Raw genomic sequence first — 18,917 nt, forward strand, 5'->3', positions numbered from 1 at the left:
GACAAAGGGGGAGAATTAAGTTAGATTTTCATTTATTTTGTCACAGTTCTCATTATGTAATTCTGCCACTTTTGATGTATCTTTGCCAAAATTAATGTACTTTTGTTATCTTTAATGAAACTCTTTTTTTGCATTCAAATATTTTATTTTATGCTGAATTAACAAATGCACAAATTGAGGGGGAGCTATTACAGCTCTTTATATTAGAATCAAATTAAAATTTAAATTAACATGTTTGTCATCATCAAAAAGGGGGAGATTGTTGAGACAAACTCTCTATTTTAAAGTTTTGATGAAAATAAACAAAGGTTAATTAAGAATGTTAATTATGATTCTAAATGTTATGTTAATTTAACTTGTGTTTTTGAGTGGATTTAATTAAGAGCAGAATCAAGCAAATACAAGAAAAGACAACAACAAGATCATTTTGCATCATAACAGAGAATGATCTTCAGCTTCAACAAATTATCCATCACAGCAAGTTGGTCAAATCTTTTCTATCCCTGTGATAAAAAGTCTGCTCTGGAAATCATTCATATCTAACAAGTACATGGCAAGGAATAAGTACAAATAATCCAGACTCAAAAAGGATATTTGATCGCAAAGATCAAAGAGTTCAAAGATGGACAAAAGTCATGACGGCTTAAGAACTCCAAAATTCAAATGTCAAGAAAACTTGATCAAACTGGGTATATGACAAGACAAGAACAAAGGAAATACAGAACATTCAAAACGGGAACTCCAGAATGATTAAAAGTTCAAACTAATAAAACCAAGAACGTTAATCATTCTCCCTTTTTCTGCACATCAACAGCAGCCTTGCATTCTCTCTGTTTCAGTCTGCAATTCGTTTCTAATCTTCTCCAACCTTCTCTAGCTTCACTCAAGACTCAAGGCAGATAATGTACCATCCAAGATCAATTAAGAAACGTCAAAGAAAGGACTGAGATGCTTTAAATGCTAAACTATTAAAAGTCAAAAAGCTATTTCAAAGAAGGATTATTTTTATTCTAAAAATAATGGTTCAGTCAAAAAACATAGTCTCTCCAACAGCTCTTGTACCTTCATTCAAGTACATCTACAGCCTATAAATAAAAGGCCATTATCCCAGTTCTCAGCAAGAAATTCAAGTGATAAGTAACCAACAATATACAATCTCACTTAAGCTTGAAATTCTGCAAAAACAGAGGCAACATCACTTTCTGCAATTCGCGAAACTGTTACTGCTGCTAACTCACACACCAGCTGCGAAATTGTCATTAGATACTCTGTAAAGAATCTATTCTCAAACAAGAGTTGAGCAATATCAGATTCTGTCAAATTCAATCATTTGTAAAAACTCAAACTATAAGAGTTTCTTTATAGTTTGTTTAAGATTGCTTCCTATCAAGGTTAGATAGGAGTTGTGATTGCTTTCTGGGTGGAAAGTAATTAAGAAAGAAATAGATCAAGCTCACACACCAGCTGCGAACTTGTAATTAAATACTCTGTAAAGAATCTATTCTCAAACAAGAGTTGAGCAATATCAGATTCTGTCAAATTCAATCATTTGTAAAAAGTCAAACTATAAGAGTTTCTTTATAGTTTGTTTAAGATTCCTTCCTATCAAGGTTAGATAGGTGTTGTAATTGCTTTCTAGGTGGAAAGTAATTAAGAAAGAAATAGATCAAGGTCGATCTATTCTAGGTGTTGTAAGATTAAGAAGGCTCTTCATTTTAAACACTTAGTGGAAAATCTCACAGTGTGAGGACTGGACGTAACCCACGTTGGGTGAACCAGGATAAATCTTTGTGTGGTATTCTCTTTCCTATCTCCTTCTTTATTATACTGCATTAGTCATTTAAGATAAAATAGAAACTGATTTTCTGCTAATTTAAGAACATTCTCTGTTTTATAACATAAACCAAGAACGTTCTCCGTTTTCTGTTTCATAACCAAGATCATTCTTGAGTTATTTTCTTAAGTTTTAACAAGAATTTTTAAAAGGCATATTTACAATTCAAACCCCCCTTTCTCGTAAATCGACATTGTTACTTCACACCATCTCTAACATCTACCACCACCACTACCAATCTCCAACCACCATCTCTCACCATCGTTCACCACTACAGTCACCATCAGCCACACTCCGATGATGATAGTTATTCCTCATATGCATATTTTTCATTATTTTTAGTCTTATTTATCTTTAATCATTAGTTAATTTAAGAAGTTATTTGATATATTTATTTTATACTAGTTCTTGAATTTAATGAAATTCTTATTTTCTTATTTTATTGACTAAGTAGAGTTTTTTTTTTTTTTTTGTAATTTTGCATTATTTCGTTGTTCTAATGTAGTGTTGAATTTTGGTGAGAATTCAACATGACCTATGTGGAGTATTTCAACCATATTTAGAGTTGTAGATATCCAAATAGAGTCACATCGAGTGCAAATGAAATCTAAGCTCCATAGCTACAACGTTTATGAAGATAGCGACCCCAAATTTTGAATCAAAAGAGAAGAAAAATAAAGTAAACATCATAAAATAGATGTTGTGCGTTGGAGCGCAGCTTCCTGTGCTTGGGCATATTTCTGTAGGATTTTGACAATCTATTTATGTATAGGAGCACTGGAGCGCCCATGGCTTGTGCTGGAGCACATGATGCGTTGCAAAATGCATCAAAGTGCATTTTTCTTCACTTTTAAGGATCTTTTTTGCCATTTTTAAGTATGAAGACTTGTGTCCTAGCAGAAAAACTCAGAGGAGACTAGTTCTTACACTATTGAAAGTGTTTTATCAAGAATTATTCATGAATAATTCTTGTAATTATTCTTTAGTCTATATCTTTTGTTTCTTTGTTATGAGCAATTGAATTCTCTTTGTTAGGGATGCGTATAACTTGATAAAACCCTTAAATATGTGATTTGTTTCTAATTATTTGAATGAGTTTATTGAATTATTTTTTCATCTATGTACTTAATTCTTTTTACTGCTTAATCACCTTTAAAGTGTTTTAAAATTCGTATTTTGAAACGGAAGTGGACTTTACGAATGCTTGAGATAAGAAATTAATGACTTCATAATCTAAGAATAGATGCAGACATTTGAAACCAATTGAGATATTTGCAAAGGCAATAGATTAATACGAGAATTTTTTGAACATTCAAGCTTAATTCTAATATGAAACTCACTAAGGAATTAATGGTTACTATGAAATTAAAGGTTCTGTCATTAAGGAATTATGACAATAATAGTAAGGAGAATTTGGTAATAATTCAATAAAGGAATTCAGTAATTATGATCAAATTAGAATTCAAGATGAAAATCATCCTTGATATTTTTCTCATTATAAAAGTTCAATTTTATTACTCTTGTTAGTTTGACAATTATTCAACCAATTGGGAAACATTTTGTTTAATTTTAGTAATTAAAAATAATTCAATAGTATACCACAATCTTTAAGTTCGACACTCAGTCTTACGATTTTATTATTACTTGCAACGATTTAGATCACCATCTCCAACAATAAACTTTCTCTTTTGACTGCTGCAACTCTAATTGACGATCTAAGACTACTAAAATAAACTGAAACTCAATTGAAGGTTGAAATTCAGAACTGAAAATTGTAAACTCAAAATAGAAACTAGTTTTAGTTTTTAAAAATTTAGAACAGAAAACCAAAAATCACCCCAATCGGGGAGTTTGGATCCTATCGATCCAAATTTCTCTCGATCTCTCTCAATCCTTTATATTATTTTTAATTTTTGGATAAAAGTTTATCACATAAGCTATGAACATAAAATTTAACACAAATCTAAAATCATTTAATATGTTATTGAAATTCATGAAGATTAACGGTGTTCAATAAAATTGTATAAGACTTAATTTTGATGTATCTCAATAACATATCAAATGATTTTAGAGTTGTGTAAAATTTTAAATATATGTGAGGGAGATTTGGATTGAGAGAGTCCAAATCCCTCAACGGAGGATTCAAACTATTAAAAAGAAAATTTATGTCTCACATGAAATAAATATAAGACCTAACACATATTTATAAAGTGATACCTTCTTCATTTTTAATAAACTAGAATTTAGAATTGGTTACATTCATTGTCTTGTGAATCCATTACCACATGGGATCAGTTAAAGCAAGCATTCTTTGCTAGATATTTTCCACCAAGCAAAACTACACAATTGAGAAATCAAATGACAAGATTTTATCATAAGGATAGAGAATTTCTCTATGAAGCTTGGGATAACTTCAAGGAGATGTTGAGATTGTGCCTTCATCATGGGTTGGAGAGATGGCTAATTGTCCATTCATTCTACAATGGATTCCCATACACTACTAGAATGATTGTAGTTACATGGTCATGTGACTGAACTCCACAAAAGAAAGGAGGTCGGTATGAAGTTTCTGCATTAGATCATATGGCTTCTAAGGTAGATGCATTGTAAATGCGATCACACCAAATGTTTCCCATTGTAAAATTTGTGGTATTGTTGGTCATGTGGCTGTTGAATACCAAGTCATAATGTCTTTCAATAGTGGGGTGGATGAATCATACCTTTTTTCCAATACTTACAATCAAGGGTAGAGGAATCATCCAAATTTTTCCTTTAAAAATCCTCCCTTTAATCCCATCCCCCAACCAATGGTTAGACCTCTCAGTTTCCAAGGACTAAGGCTTTTCAACAGCCCCCATAAGTCAAGCTTAGAAAATTTTCTTACAAGTTGCTTCATCCTCTAGATCTTCCGATGTGTTCCAGGGGAAGCATGAACCTAACCCCAAGGGGAAATTAAATGTTGTCTCCTTAAGAAATGGAAAACAATTAGAGGAACATAAATGTAGATATGTGGAAGAGAATGTTCAGGATGAGAGTGAAAGAGTCCAACCATCAAGTGAAAGGGTAAATGAGGAAACAAAAACCTTATGTGTCTCCAAGACCACACAAACCACCCATACCATTTACTCAAATATTCGCAAAGGCTAAAATTAAGGAAGTTTCTGGAACTTTTAAAAAAGTTATATGCAAAGTTTGTGAAAGAAATTTTGTCAAACAAAAGAAAACCTGGCGAAAATAAGACAATTGCTTTAACTGAGGACTGTAATGCCTTATTTCAAAATAAATTGCCTCCCAAACTTAAAGATCCTAAAAGTTTTTCTATTCCTTGTACTATTGGTGTGATTTAGGGGCTAGTGTGAGCCTCATGCCTTTATCAATTTGTAAGAAGCTTTATTTGGGTGAGTTAGACCCCACAAACATTTCCTTACAACTAGTTGACCAATCAATAAAGTATCTAGTGAGAATATTAGAGGATGTTCCTATCAAAGTAGGAAAGTTGTTTATACTAGCTAACTTTGTGGTTTTGGAAATGGAAGAGGACTCCAAAGTTCCAATTCTTCTTGAGAGACATTTTCTAGCCATAATAGGAGTTGTTATTGATGTGAAACATGGGAAGCTTACCTTCAATGTGGGTGATGAAAAGATTGAATTTAATTTATCTAACCTTATGAAAAGTCATTCTCTTGAAGATTCTTGTTGTAGGGTCGATTTAATTGATCATCGTGTTAAGGAGTGTGCTTTTGGACCACTCTCTCAAGATAGGCTGGAAGCATGCTTGATTGGAAGCACAAGTCATGAAGACTTGGCAAAGGAATATGACGCATATGAAAACTTGTTGGATGAAAATCATCCTCTTCCAAACTTAAATTTTGAGACATTGGCAGCATAAAATTTAGCACCTCTCCCAAAAGAGGCTCCATAGGTAGAACTTAAGCCTTTTCCCTCATATCTCAGTTATGAATTCCTTGGCAAAAATTGTACATTTCTTGTCACTGTAAGTTCATAATTAAATGATGAAGCAACTGAAAAATTGTTTGGAGTCCTCAAGATGTACCCAAAAGCTATTAGGTATACTATTGAGGACTTAAAAGGAATTAATCCATCTATCTAAGTGCATATGATACTACTTGAAGATGACTATAAACCCTCTATTGAGCATAAAAAGAGGTTAAAACCTAACATGAAAGAAGTCGTGAAAAAGAGGTACTTAAACTCCTAGATGTCGGGGTAATTTACCCTATCTCTAATAGCAAATAGGTTAGTCTCGTTCAAGTAGTTCCTCAAAAGGGAGGTATTACTATTGTTAAAAATGAAAAACAAAAAATGAAAAACAAAAAATGAATCTGTTGCAACTAGGACAGTTACAGGGTGAAGGATTTGTATAAATTACCTAAAATTGAACAAAGCAACTCATATAAATCACTTTCCTCTCCCCTTTATTGACCAAATGTTAGAAAGGTTAGCAAAACATTCTCATTTTTTCTATTTGGATGGTTATTCTAGTTTTTTTCTCTTCCAAATTCCCATTCATCCTAGCAACCAAGAGAAAACCACGTTAACTTGTCGATGGCACTTATGCTTATAGGAGAATGTCTTTTGGTTTGTGCAATGCCCCTACTACCTTTCAATGTTGCATGATGTCAATTTTTTTTCTGATTTTATTGAGGATATAATGAAAGTATTCTTGGATGACTTTTCTGTGTATGGATCTTGTTTTAATAACTATTTGGCCAATCTCGAAAAGGTACTTAAAAGGTGTAAACAAGTCAATCTTGTTTTAAATTGGGAGAAATACCACTTTATGGTTAGAGAATGAACTATTCTTGGACATTTGGTGTTTGAGCGAGGTATTGAGGTAGACAGAGAGAATGTCACCTTCCACCTCTATAAGAGAAGTAATAAGTTTCTTGAGGCATGTGAGTTTTTATGGCCGATTCATTCAAAAAATTCTAAGATTTCCAAGCCTCTAACCAGTCTACTCCTAAAGGATGCAACTTTTTTCGTTGATGAATTTTGTCTTAAGTCATTTTGTAGGTTAAAAGAAGCATTGATATCTAACCCGATTATGCAACCACCTGATTGAAGTCTTCCACTTGAAATGATGTGCGATGCTAGCGATTTTGCTATAGATTCAGTGTTGGGCAGAGAAAAGACAAGAAAGTTCATGCTATCTATTATGCTACCAGGACTTTAGATGAAGCTCAAGTTAACTATGCCACAAGCGAGAAAGAGTTATTGGAAATAGTGTTTGCCATTGAAAAATTATGTTCCTACATAGTGGGATCGAAGAAAATTGTCTACACACACCATGCAACCATTAAATATCTCTTGAGCAAGAAAGAGGCTGAGTTGACGTTGATCCGATGGATACTAATTCTTCAAGAGTTTGATCTAGAAACTTGAGACAAGAAGGGGATTGAAAATGTGGTGGCCGATTATCTCTCAAGGTTACATAAAAAAAAAAAGAGTTTCCCTTGAATGATTCCTTTCCTGATGATCAATTGTTTGCTCTTGCAAAAATAGAAACACCAGGGTATGCTGATTATGAGAACTACCTAGCAGTTGGAGTACTACATTCAAATTTGAACTATCAACAAAAGAAGAAGTTTTTATCGGATCTTAAACACTATTATTGGGATGAGCCTCTTTTTTTAAGAGAGGGGCTAATGAAGTTTTCAGAAGATGTATCTTGGAAGAAGAAATGAAAAGCATCATGTTTCATTGTCATTCCTTTGCTTACGAAGAACATGCTAGTTCCTCGAAAACTGCAGCAAAGATACTTCAAATAGGTTTCTACTGGCCCACACTCTTCGAAGACATGCATTGCTTTTTTACTTCAATGTGATCAACGCCATCGTACCGAAAACATATAAAAAATAAATGAAATGCCTTTGAACAATATCATCGAAGTTGAAATCATTGATGTTTGGGGGGTTGATTTCATGGGACCATTCCTCTCGTCTCTTGGAAATCAATACATCCTTACAGCGGTGGATTAGGTGTCCAAGTGGATTGAAGTTATGGCTGCCCCAAAAAATGATGCTAAGGTAGTGATTAAGCTCTTTGAAAAGGTAATATTTCTGAGGTTTGACGTCAAAGGTGGTGATTAGTGATAGAGGCTCTCATTTCATAGCTAAACAGTTTGAAGGCCAGCTAAAAAGGTATACAATGATGCATAGAATTGCCACAACATATCACTCTCAAACTAGCGAACAAGTAGAATTTTCCAATAGAGAGATCAAAAGCGTTCTCGAGAAAACTATCTTTGTGTCAAGGAAGGATTGGTATATGAAGCTAGATGATGCGCTTTGTACCTACCATACAACATACAAGACTCCCATTGGTATGACTCCTTACATATTGACCTATGGAAAATCTTGTCACCTGCCAGTTGAGCTCAAACATAAAGTATATTGGGCAATAAAGATCATTAACTTCGATTTGAAGGCTGCTGGTGAAAAAAGGAAACTCCAACTCAGTGAGTTTAATAAGTTAAGGTTGGACACTTATGAGAATGCTAAAGTCTACAAGGAAATAATCAAGAAGTGGCATGATAAGCACATAAGCAAAATGGAATTCAAATAAGGTGACTTTGTGTTACTTTTCAATTCACGATTGAAATTGTTTCTGGGTAAACTTTGTTCGAGGTGGTCTTATGATTGTAAAGGCAACAAATATTATTGTATGGTAGTAATGGCCATTTTCCATCACTGTCATAATCTTGTGAGCTTTCTTATCCCTTTCATGACTATTTCAATTTTTACATTGAGGAAGGTGTCTGATCCAAGAATGGGGGATGCATTTTCTTCTTTGCTAAATAGGCAATGAACTCGAGGAAACATAATTTTTGTGCACGTTATTGTTAAATAGGCAATGAACTTGCCTTCGGATGCCACCCTTTCAGTTTGACAAATTAAGATATTCTCTGGTAGCATGTACTCATTGATTTAGCTACTAAATGTGAGTTTTGGGCTTACAAAGGGGCTTGTGTTGCATCATCAAATATTATGCCCCTTTCCTTATTTAATATTCACCATTGGTTGTGTTTTATAGAACTAGACTTGCAACCTTCTCAAGGCTAAATTCTCTTGTGATCATGTTTGAAGAAAACAGAACTGTAGGATTAATTTTTTTGTAGGTCTTATGACTTGTTTTGTTTTGTTTCATACTTTCGTCTAGTTGCCCACTTTGATGCTTACATAAATTATTTTTCTTGGCCCCTTACTTTATTGATAAAATTATTCTTAGGTGTCCTTTTGAATAAAGTAGAGCAACTTAAAAAAAAAAAATAAAAACGAAGAAAAAAAAAAGATAAGAAAGAAAGAAAGAAGAAAAGAAATAGAAAAAAAAAACACAAACACAAGAATTTTTGTTAGTATCGGTTTGAAAGGAGATAGTAAGGTGTTCCACTCGAAGTAATATATTTGACTGATGAATGAAGTTTGGGCTAATGAATGATTGTTTGAATGCACTTAACTCAAATTATTCAAAAAGGTTTCCTAAAATCATATATTTAATTTGATATAGCCTTTTGAATTTCCCTTTATTTGGTTTTTCCCCGTATTGTCCCTTGCTCTTGTTACAACCTTGAAAAGTGGTTTTGATTCATATAGGCTCTCATGAGATTTATTGTGGAGATTTGGTTAATAGCCAAGTCTATGGTAGAACATTTTGCATTGGTGAAATTTTGAGTGAACGCCATTACCCTAAAACAATGAGAGAATTTGAGAGTTGAGTGTCCTATTGATGAGAATAATTTTTCAGAGGAGTCTAAGACACTAATTTGGAACCGAAGTTGGTTATCCTTGGTTTTGGAATTTGATTATTTCCTACACTTGAACTGAATGTTGTGTTCCCTATTCTTGGTGTCTGCTCTGTTTGTTTTGTTTAGATTGCATGGAGAAGTGAAGGAATAAGTGGAGATTTTTGGTCCAAAAGAGTGGTGTTGTTATGGTCAATCTTGATCAAGAAAATGAAAGAAACTTAAGTTGTAGCCGTAATGACTGATCGAGAAAAAAAGAAAGAATTTTCCACTCAAAGGCATCAAGGATAATGACCATTATGGTCGTAATCTGCTCATCTTATACTCTTGAACTGTTTTTCTTCTGTAAAATTTAGATGGTTTCTTGTAATTAAAGCTTGTGAAGGTACCATGGGCTATAAAAAGGACGAAAATTCTCAATTTTAGACAGAGATTCATACTCACAATATCTTGTTACTCTTTCTTTTATTCTTGTATTTCTCTTACGAAATTTCTAGTTTCAATAATATTCAATTTTATAATTTTACCCAATTATTATATTTTGTTATTTTATATTTTCAATATTTTTATATTTAAGCTATGATTTTACTATGATCATGTGTGAGTAGATATTTCTTGTTTTGGAATTGTAGGATTTCACAATTATAGATCTCTAACAATTTCTATTTCTTTATGGCATGAGTATTGATCTTTTAATCTAATCTTAGTAAGAATCATGTTCATACTTGGATATCAAATAATATACCGAAATGTGGATTTAATATCTGACTCCTAATGTTGGACAAGAGAATCAAATCATGAAAATAGATTATGATTCTCTTGAAGTCATAAAAGATATCTTCTCTTCAAGGATTTTTCCATTACATCAATCAAAATAGGTTGGTTATTAGTTTAAAATACACTTTTGCTTCTTGAAACATGGTACTAATAATAATTGTTTATATGATTTTTAAGTATTTTGTATCCATTATTGTGAAAAACTACAATCCCAAAACTTTATTCTTATTATGAATTTTAACTAAAAATCATTATCAACATTTACTGTTATAATTAATCATCATAGTAAAGAGAAATTGATACTCGATAACAAGGTACATGTGGAAACGATTATTTTTACTAGCGATAATACTGTGCACTTGTAATCTTATCAATCTTATAAGTCGATTTTATAAAAATAAATTAAATTTAATATAAAAATCTAGTATTATATTAGAATTATCTTTATTCTAATCTACGTAAGACTGTTTTTTCTTCCCAAAACTTCCACCAAAACCACAGAATGTAGAGCTGCAATTTGGATGTTAATTTATATTAATTGTATAAGTGGTCAACTCTTTAAAAACTACTTAATGATGTATGCATAATAAAAATATATAAAAATTAGTGGTCCAACAACCAAAAAGAAAATCTATCTATAAGATAAAAAATAAAATTTGTCTTATTATGTTTAAAAAAATAGAATTACGTATTAAGGTGTATTAGTTTTAATAGGTATGATTGATATAAAGTTTAATCATGTTGGAAAAACAACAAGATATAATTATTTTATTAATAAAGAAATTTTTGTCTCCATCTGTGCAGATAAATGGTCAAACATAAAATACAATTCCACTTAAGAACAAATATATGACAAATACAATTTTTAACGTGGAAAGTTTCACTCAAAATGAGAGTATAAAAAACCACGGGTCCTAATTCAGAAAAAATTTCCACTATAATAATTAATGGTTACATAAGAGTATTCATAATAACACTAAAGAACATCAATCAACAATAGTCATCCCCAAAGTTAGACACCGAACAAATAACAAACTACCTTCCACTAAAGTAAGTATTTCAAAATAACTCTTAGATAAGATAAAATTACTAATGTTACATATTAAAAGAACAAAATCAGTGGTAGAAATAACATATACTAAAATTATAGAATAAATTGAGCAAATTTGCTACACATCTATTACCACCAGAAATCAATTCCTTCCCCTCCTCTTGTTGTTGTTGCAGCTCTGTCTTTTCTCATTTTATTTCAATGCGACATTGTTCCTTTCTTTTTCTAACACAGGGATTTCAAACCCCTTTCTTCTTCTTTTTTTCATCACATGGGTCTAGTCCAATTAAAACCCTTTGCTCCCTTTTTTTCCCACTTTTATTTAATAAGTAGTAATAATAATAATAATAATAATAATAATAATAATAATAATAATAATAATAATAATAATAATAATAATAATAATAATAATAATAATAATAATAATAATAATAATAATAATTGAAGGTGTAAACAAGAGAAGGGGGTTGAATTGTGTTTGTCAAAATTGATAGCTTTTTTATAATTTATAAATAAATAAGCAACTAGTTCGGCTTTGGTAACTTACTTGGAGTAGAAGCAACCAGATTTAGAGGCAAAAAGCAATGAAAGCATACATAATTTGACATATAGTTTGATCCTGATTCACCACTAATTTGGCTACATCCAGTCCCCTCATTCATAAGGCTGTAATTCACTAATTCAAATACCTTGAATTACAAAACACCTGACCCTCCAAGTAAATATTCTCAAACAGCCTGACATCCCCACACTTTTGAGAAACTAACCACCTTGAAAACCCTAGATTGAAGAAGGAACTAAACCACTAACGGGTTGGATACAAAAGATTGGAATTTTAAATGTTTGCTTCTAACAAAGATGATAATAATAATAAATCTCACACTATAATAAAAGAACACTCAGAGATTATTTCTCGTTCGAATAAATGTTTATCTCTTTGAACTCTAAGACTACTTTTTTCTACTTTTCGATGATTTTCTTCTTCAGGCTTGAGTATCTATTTATAGTTAAAATTTGGTCTTCAATTTAGTCATTGTTTAATTATGAATTGTATTTTGATCAGATTGCGTTTGTAAATTCTTCAGATTGATTATTTTCCTATTTTGTTTATATTGAGATTTTAAATTCTTCAGATTGATTTTATTCGTATTTTGTTCAGATTGCGTTTGTAAATTCTTTAGATTAATTATGTTTATATTTTGTTGTAGATAAGTCTTGATAAAATCTTCTTCTAATTTTGACCAGATCTTCTTTCATACTATTTGAAGTCAAATATACTATTCTCATAAAATACATTACTCAAGGTAGCAATATTCTTTCCAATATCTATCTATACTCTCTGTACACAGTGGAGAAAATTTAATGAACCATCGCCCAACCAGGGGCACTCCAGCAATAGAAAAGGAAAACAAATAATTTGGATCATGACCCAAAAATTGGACGACATTTGATATGATGCACATTGCTGAAAAAAAACTATGAAGGCAAACTTAATTTCGTTCTCCACGTTTCTCCGACGACCTTTCTCGGTTGCGGATTATCCGGTCCTCTGTCCCTCTGTCCTGATGTAAAGTATAGCCATCCATCCCAAAGTCCAGCTAATGTGGTTTTAATTCGGTATGGAAGCCTTCCAATCACTGACCATTTTGCAATCCATGATAAAACTATTTCAGATTACTTGAAATGCTTATAATCATGATCAATTTTATCAGATCAGTATGAACAAAAGAATGTCATGAATAATTATTATAGAATGGCCTCATTATCAAAAAATGGTTTTATGAAGTTCATTGTGACTTCTTAAGTCTTTATGTCCCAACAAAAACCCTTCGTTTTAGTTTAGTCCTGGCTAAATTTTTAGTCTCAACTCTCGCTCATTTAACATTTCTAGAACTCCTATCTGCCGAAATCCAACACTTGACACAAGGACATTTCAAATTAAATACCACTATTTCTTAGTAAAGATACATGAAAGATAAGAATGTATGAAAATAGGAGATTTGACCAATAATCTTTGCCAATATATACGAAATAGTGGATGGTTATTTGGTGCTGCCACGTAGATTTCTTATGTTACTTGTCAAACTTTTCTTGTAAGAATAAACATTTTCCTTTCAAATTATATGGTGTCCTTTAAATGTATTATTAGAAAGTCTACGAAATATGGAATAAATGAGGATTAAAACTTCAAAGAAATATTATGTAGGGATAAAACATAAATGAGAAGTATTTTATAAGGAAAAAAAACATATTTAATCCAAATATTAATATTAAATAATAAATTAATAGGTACATAACATAAACAATTAATTTATTTAATAAGGATTCAAAAATTAAAATAATTATAAAAGCAAAGTAAGAGTAAGAGGTATTAATGGATAAAAAGATATGCATAACCAAGTTGTAAAGAGCAAAAGAGTACCATAGAGTCTAAATCAAACCGGAAGACCTCCCCAACCAGCATCATCCTTTTAGTCAGTGGGTGCTTTTCTGTTGTACCTCCAGTGATAATAATTGAATTGTTGACCATTACCCATGCACATTCTATATGAGAGTTTGGCTTTGGCATAGGTGGCAAAGTTTTCCATTTCATTTCGTCATCAAGCATATAAACATCTCCATAGACTACCTGAAATGTAAGAAAATGTAAGGCCATAAAACACCACATAATAAAGCTTCACAAGACAATATAATATGAAGAATCTAATGTATGTCAGTTGTTAGATGTATTTGGAGTTGGTTATGAGTAGTTATAAGTTAGCTAGAATGAATTGCAAGTTAGTTATGATTTATTAATTTAATTATGATCACTATATAAAATGTATCATATTCTCATTGTAATCATCTTTTTTTATTAAATCAATTCTAGATAATACAATTTTTCTCTCGATAGTTTTTTTATTTGTTGGACTCTGCCATGCTTCTCAACATTAGTGTTTCACTATAGATGTAACTATGCAAAACGATCATGTGCAAAACTTTCTATACTATATGTGACTATAAATTAAACTCAATTACATTTCCTATGCCGTATCTTAGAAATTCTTCTATCATAAAATTACAATATGCAACAAAGTAACCCATGTCTGCAGTAATTACCAAAGAAAGTGATACCTCAAGCCTGCGCGAGCACTTGAATATAGTTTAACTCGGTTTTGCCATTAAATCACCCTCTTGTCCACCGATAACATAAAGGCGATCATTGGCCACAATGCAAGCCCTACACCAAATAAGGTAAGGTTAGATGAAAGCCAACAAATTTCCTTTCAAAGACAATGGATGTGGCGTCAATTTTCAATTAATACTTCAAAAGCATCTTAGGTTTGTATTAACACCAGTTTGGTTTTCTGTAAACATGTATTTCTTGGTTTTCATGATCCGGTTTCAGGGAAAAAAGGGCCCTAGTATTCCGGTATTTTAAATTGTCTGGTCAAAGATCTATTAAAATATTTAAAATTGTTGTTTTATTGAAATCCTCCACAGAAGAAACAAGGGTATACAAGTGTATAACCTAAACATCATTTCAAAATCTTCAATTTTCTCGTTAAATTTAGAGTCAGCTACATTAATCAAACAACCATATAATGTTTTGTTGTAAACGAACTAAATGAGAATACTAAGGTTAACCATTGACTAGAATCTGGCTTGTTTGCTCACCTGTGCGGTCCACCGCGTGGAATAGGAATTTCAGTCCGCCATTGTTTCTCCAAAGCTTTCCCATCCTTTACAGCTAGACTCCAATGATCTAACCCAGGTGTATGGCGATTCTCCTTGCTACCACCCATGACATGGAGTCTTCCCCTCCACAATTGAGTTGCAGGAGCATACCTGAAAATTCAAATGTTAAAAACTGTACATTTGACAATTAAATAGCCCAACATATTCAAGTTCAGCTATTGTTCAACAAAACAGGATCAATCATAATGTAGTAATCAATGCATTAAATATCAATTTTATTTCTTCCATTCCCTTTTTAATCTCTATTTTACCAGTTATATTATTGTCTTCACTTTACCTAATTAACGAATAAAAAAATATTATTATGGATTGATGACAGATTAAAGAAATAGCAGTTAAGTTAAAAAGTTAGGAAATGATTACTATTTGAAATCATTACCTAAGGTTTAGAAAATAATAAGAGGAAGTAGAGAATGTTAACAATGAAAAGAGGAAGAAGAGAGACAACCACTCTAGGGTTTCATAACATAGAATGAACCAAACTGAAGTTAAATGAGTATATATATAAAAGAATAGAATTGTCTAAAATACCCTTACTACTAATATATAATAATATTATCTAACATCTCCCCTCAAACTCACGATGCATTAACATGGAACATCGAGAGTTTGTCAACTAAAAAACGTTAACGTTTAATTGAATGCATCTTTGTAAACAAATCAACAATCTGTAAAGAAGAAGAAACAAACGATAGAGTAATAGTTCCATGTTGAAGATGATGACGAGTAAAGTGACAATCAATCTCAATGTGTTTGGTGCGTTCATGAAAGACCGAGTTGTGAGCAATTTTAATAGCACTCTTGTTATCGCAGTGCATCGGAGTTGGCTCAGAAAGAGAGATACCCATATCAGACAAAAGCCAACACAACCAAATTATTTCAGCGGTAGTGGATGTCATAACACGATACTCAACTTCTGTAGATGAGCGAGAGACAATGTCTTGTTTCTTACTCTTCCAAGAAATAAGAGAGTCTCCAAGAAAGATACAAAACACTGTGGTGGATTTACGATCTGTGGTGTCACCAGCCCAATCAACATCAGAATAAGCTCGTAACTCTAATGAGGATGGCGATGGAAAGAAAAGACTTTGAAATTGAGTTCCTCGAAAATAACGAAGAATCCGAATAACTGTTGCCCAATGTACTGTAGTGGGAGAGACAACAAACTGACTAACAACATGAAGCTGCCAACCAAAGTACGATATAAAGTTGAATCAGGTAAAGGAACACCATCCAAGGGAGCATATTTCACATTCAACTCAAGAGGAGTATCTGCTGCTCTAGTATCAAAAAAACGAGCCTGATTAAGAATGTTGGCAATGTACTTGGATTGAGAAAGAAGGTAACCTCTAGGAGAGTATGCAATTTCAATCCCCAAGAAATAACGAAGAGTTCCCAAGTCCTTCATCTCAAACTGTTTGGCTAACTGCAATTTCAACTCAATGATTCCACTAACACCTTCACCTGTAATAATCATATCATCAACAGATAGAGAAAGTATAATGCGACCATAAGTGTTGGACCTTATAAACAATGCAGAATCATGTTCACTAGAGCGAAAACCAAGAGAAGTGATCACAGTAGAGAATTTCTCAAACCAAGCTCGAGGAGCCTGTTTAAGACCATATAGAGCCTTTTTTAACTCACTTACTTCCCCTTGATTATGAGAAACTCCTTGCGGAGGGACCATATAGACTTCTTCATGAAGCTCACCATTAAAAAAAGCATTTTTGACATCCATTTGAGAAATATGCCATTGACGAATAGATGCAACTGCAATAAGAGTACGAATAGTGGTCATCTTTGCTACAGGAGCAAAAGTTTCTTCATAATCCATACCATATTGTTGAGAGAAACCCTTAGCAACAAGACGTGCTTTATAGTGCTCAACTGACCCATCAGACTTAGTTTTGATCTTGTATACCCAACGAGACCCAATAGCACGTTTTCCAGGAGGAAGATGTACTAATTCCCAAGTATTGGTTTTATGCAATGCAGAAAGTTCTTCTGCCATAGCCTGCTGCCAAAGAGGATCAAGAACAACCTTTTTATAGGAAGAGGGCTCAGACAAACTGTGAATAGAGGTTAAGAAAGAAACAAACGAAGTTGAGTAAGTGGAATAGGCAAAATCAGGTAACTGAGTAGACTAACATTGACGAGAGGGGTAACGAGGAGGATCAACAATCGCAGGAGGTGGTTGAACAACCGGGGGGGCAAAAGGGATGTCATCATGTGGAGTATTAGTATTTGTCCCGCAATTCTCAACATTACAATCACCAGAAGCATAATCATTAGGAACAAACGGATCAATATGGGTTAGTTCAGAACTCTTAGTAATCTGAGAATTAGAGGAAATAAAGTAAAAAGGGATGTGCTCAAGAAAAACAACATTACGAGATACATAAAGTTTTTCTACATGAGGATCATAACAACGAAAACCTTTTTTACCAGCTCCAAAACCAAGAAAAACACACAACGCTGAACGGGAAGACAACTTACTGCGCTCTACTTGAGGGCGAAGAACAAAACAAGTAGAACCAAAAACTTTCAAAGAATGATAATCAGGGGTAGAAGCATAGAATTTTTCAAAGGGAGACAAACCTGATATGATAGAGGATGAAATTCTATTAATAGCATGAACAGCAGTAAGAACTGTTTCTCCCCAAAACTCACTAGGAACTGAAGCGGACAACAAAAGGGAACGAACAGTCTCTATAATATGACAGTGTTTCCTTTTAGCAACTCCATTTTGTTGAGGAGTATCAGTACAAGATGTTTGGTGGAGGGTGCCATCATAAGCAAGTAATTCAGAAAATTTATTAGAGGTATATTCACCACCTAAATCACAACGAAAACACTTTATAACAGAATTATGTTGAGTTTTGACCATTGCACGAAACATATGATAAATGTCAAAAAAATTCAGACTGATTTTTCATAAGATAAACCCAACAATAACGAGTGTAATCATCAATAAACGAAACATAATATCTAGATCCACCTTTGGTGAGAACCGGTGATGGACCCCAAACATCAGAGTGAACTAAATCAAAGGGCACATATGAAACAGAAACACTTTTACTAAACGGTAAAGCTGGAAGGGCAAATTTACAACCACAACAATATGAGATATCACATGTTTGTAACTTTCCTAAGGCTCCAGTAGAAGCCAAATATTTTAATCTAGAAGCAGAAACATGTCCAAGGCGAGAATGCCATAGATAAAAACTAGAAGATAAGGAATTCAAGCGAAAACTAGATAATAAGTCAGCAGTAGTTGTGGAGGCTGCTGTATCTGGGAGTCGCAGGTCATCCAAAACATAAAGCCCACCTTGTCTATGACCTGTCCCAATCAGCCTCCCGGAATGTGGATCCTGCACACAACAAGAAGTGGACGAAAACATAACCGAATAACAGAGATCACATATTTGACTAATAGAAGCAAGACTCAAAGTAAGATTAGGAATATAATAAACATCAGAAAGAGACATGTTAGGTGTAGAGACAGAACCAACGTCTGCTAGTTGCATAGGAGTGCCATCAACAGTCATAACCGACACAGACGAGACAGGTTTCACAGATGCAAAAGATTTATCATCGTATGTCATATGATGAGATGCTCCCGAATCAAGAATCCATATGGAAGGAGATATATCTGACATACCAGAGGAGTTCAAACCTTTAGAAGAGGTGGCAGACATGGCATGTGATTGAGTGGCAAGAAGTTTTTTTAAGTTGGTCTGCAATATCAAATA

The 18,917-nt window shown here is 32.9% G+C and overlaps 1 protein-coding gene, 1 non-coding gene and 1 pseudogene across 2 annotated transcripts; 1 reads left to right on the plus strand and 2 right to left on the minus strand.

The window, feature by feature from the left end:
* Positions 1-4,178: 4,178 nt before the first annotated feature.
* LOC113784187 (small nucleolar RNA R71) lies at positions 4,179-4,284 on the minus strand. Its single transcript, XR_003470204.1, has one exon. It is a non-coding gene; the product is annotated as a small nucleolar RNA R71 (small nucleolar RNA).
* Positions 4,285-7,719: 3,435 nt separating this feature from the next.
* On the plus strand, positions 7,720-8,419 carry LOC101508317 (uncharacterized). Its single transcript, XM_004513980.2, has 2 exons — positions 7,720-7,824; positions 7,934-8,419. Exons 1-2 carry the CDS (start codon positions 7,720-7,722, stop codon positions 8,417-8,419), a joined length of 591 nt encoding a protein of 196 aa, XP_004514037.2.
* Positions 8,420-12,685: 4,266 nt separating this feature from the next.
* LOC101508634 (kelch repeat-containing protein At3g27220-like) overlaps positions 12,686-18,917 on the minus strand; it is an 8,723-nt pseudogene continuing 2,491 nt past the window's right edge.

The sequence above is a fragment of the Cicer arietinum genome, chromosome 3 (assembly GCF_000331145.2).
Source record: "Cicer arietinum cultivar CDC Frontier isolate Library 1 chromosome 3, Cicar.CDCFrontier_v2.0, whole genome shotgun sequence".
In the NCBI taxonomy this organism is placed as follows: Eukaryota; Viridiplantae; Streptophyta; class Magnoliopsida; order Fabales; family Fabaceae; genus Cicer; species Cicer arietinum.

What these genes read in the sequence shown, in the direction of transcription:
- LOC101508317 (XM_004513980.2), top strand. Translation starts at nt 7,720, where the DNA reads ATGCCTTTGAACAATATCATCGAAGTTGAAATCATTGATGTTTGGGGG. An exon ending in ATCAATACATCCTTACAGCG is followed by an intron (nt 7,825 to 7,933) that starts GTGGATTAGGTG and finishes TTGACGTCAAAG; the next exon opens with GTGGTGATTAGTGATAGAGG.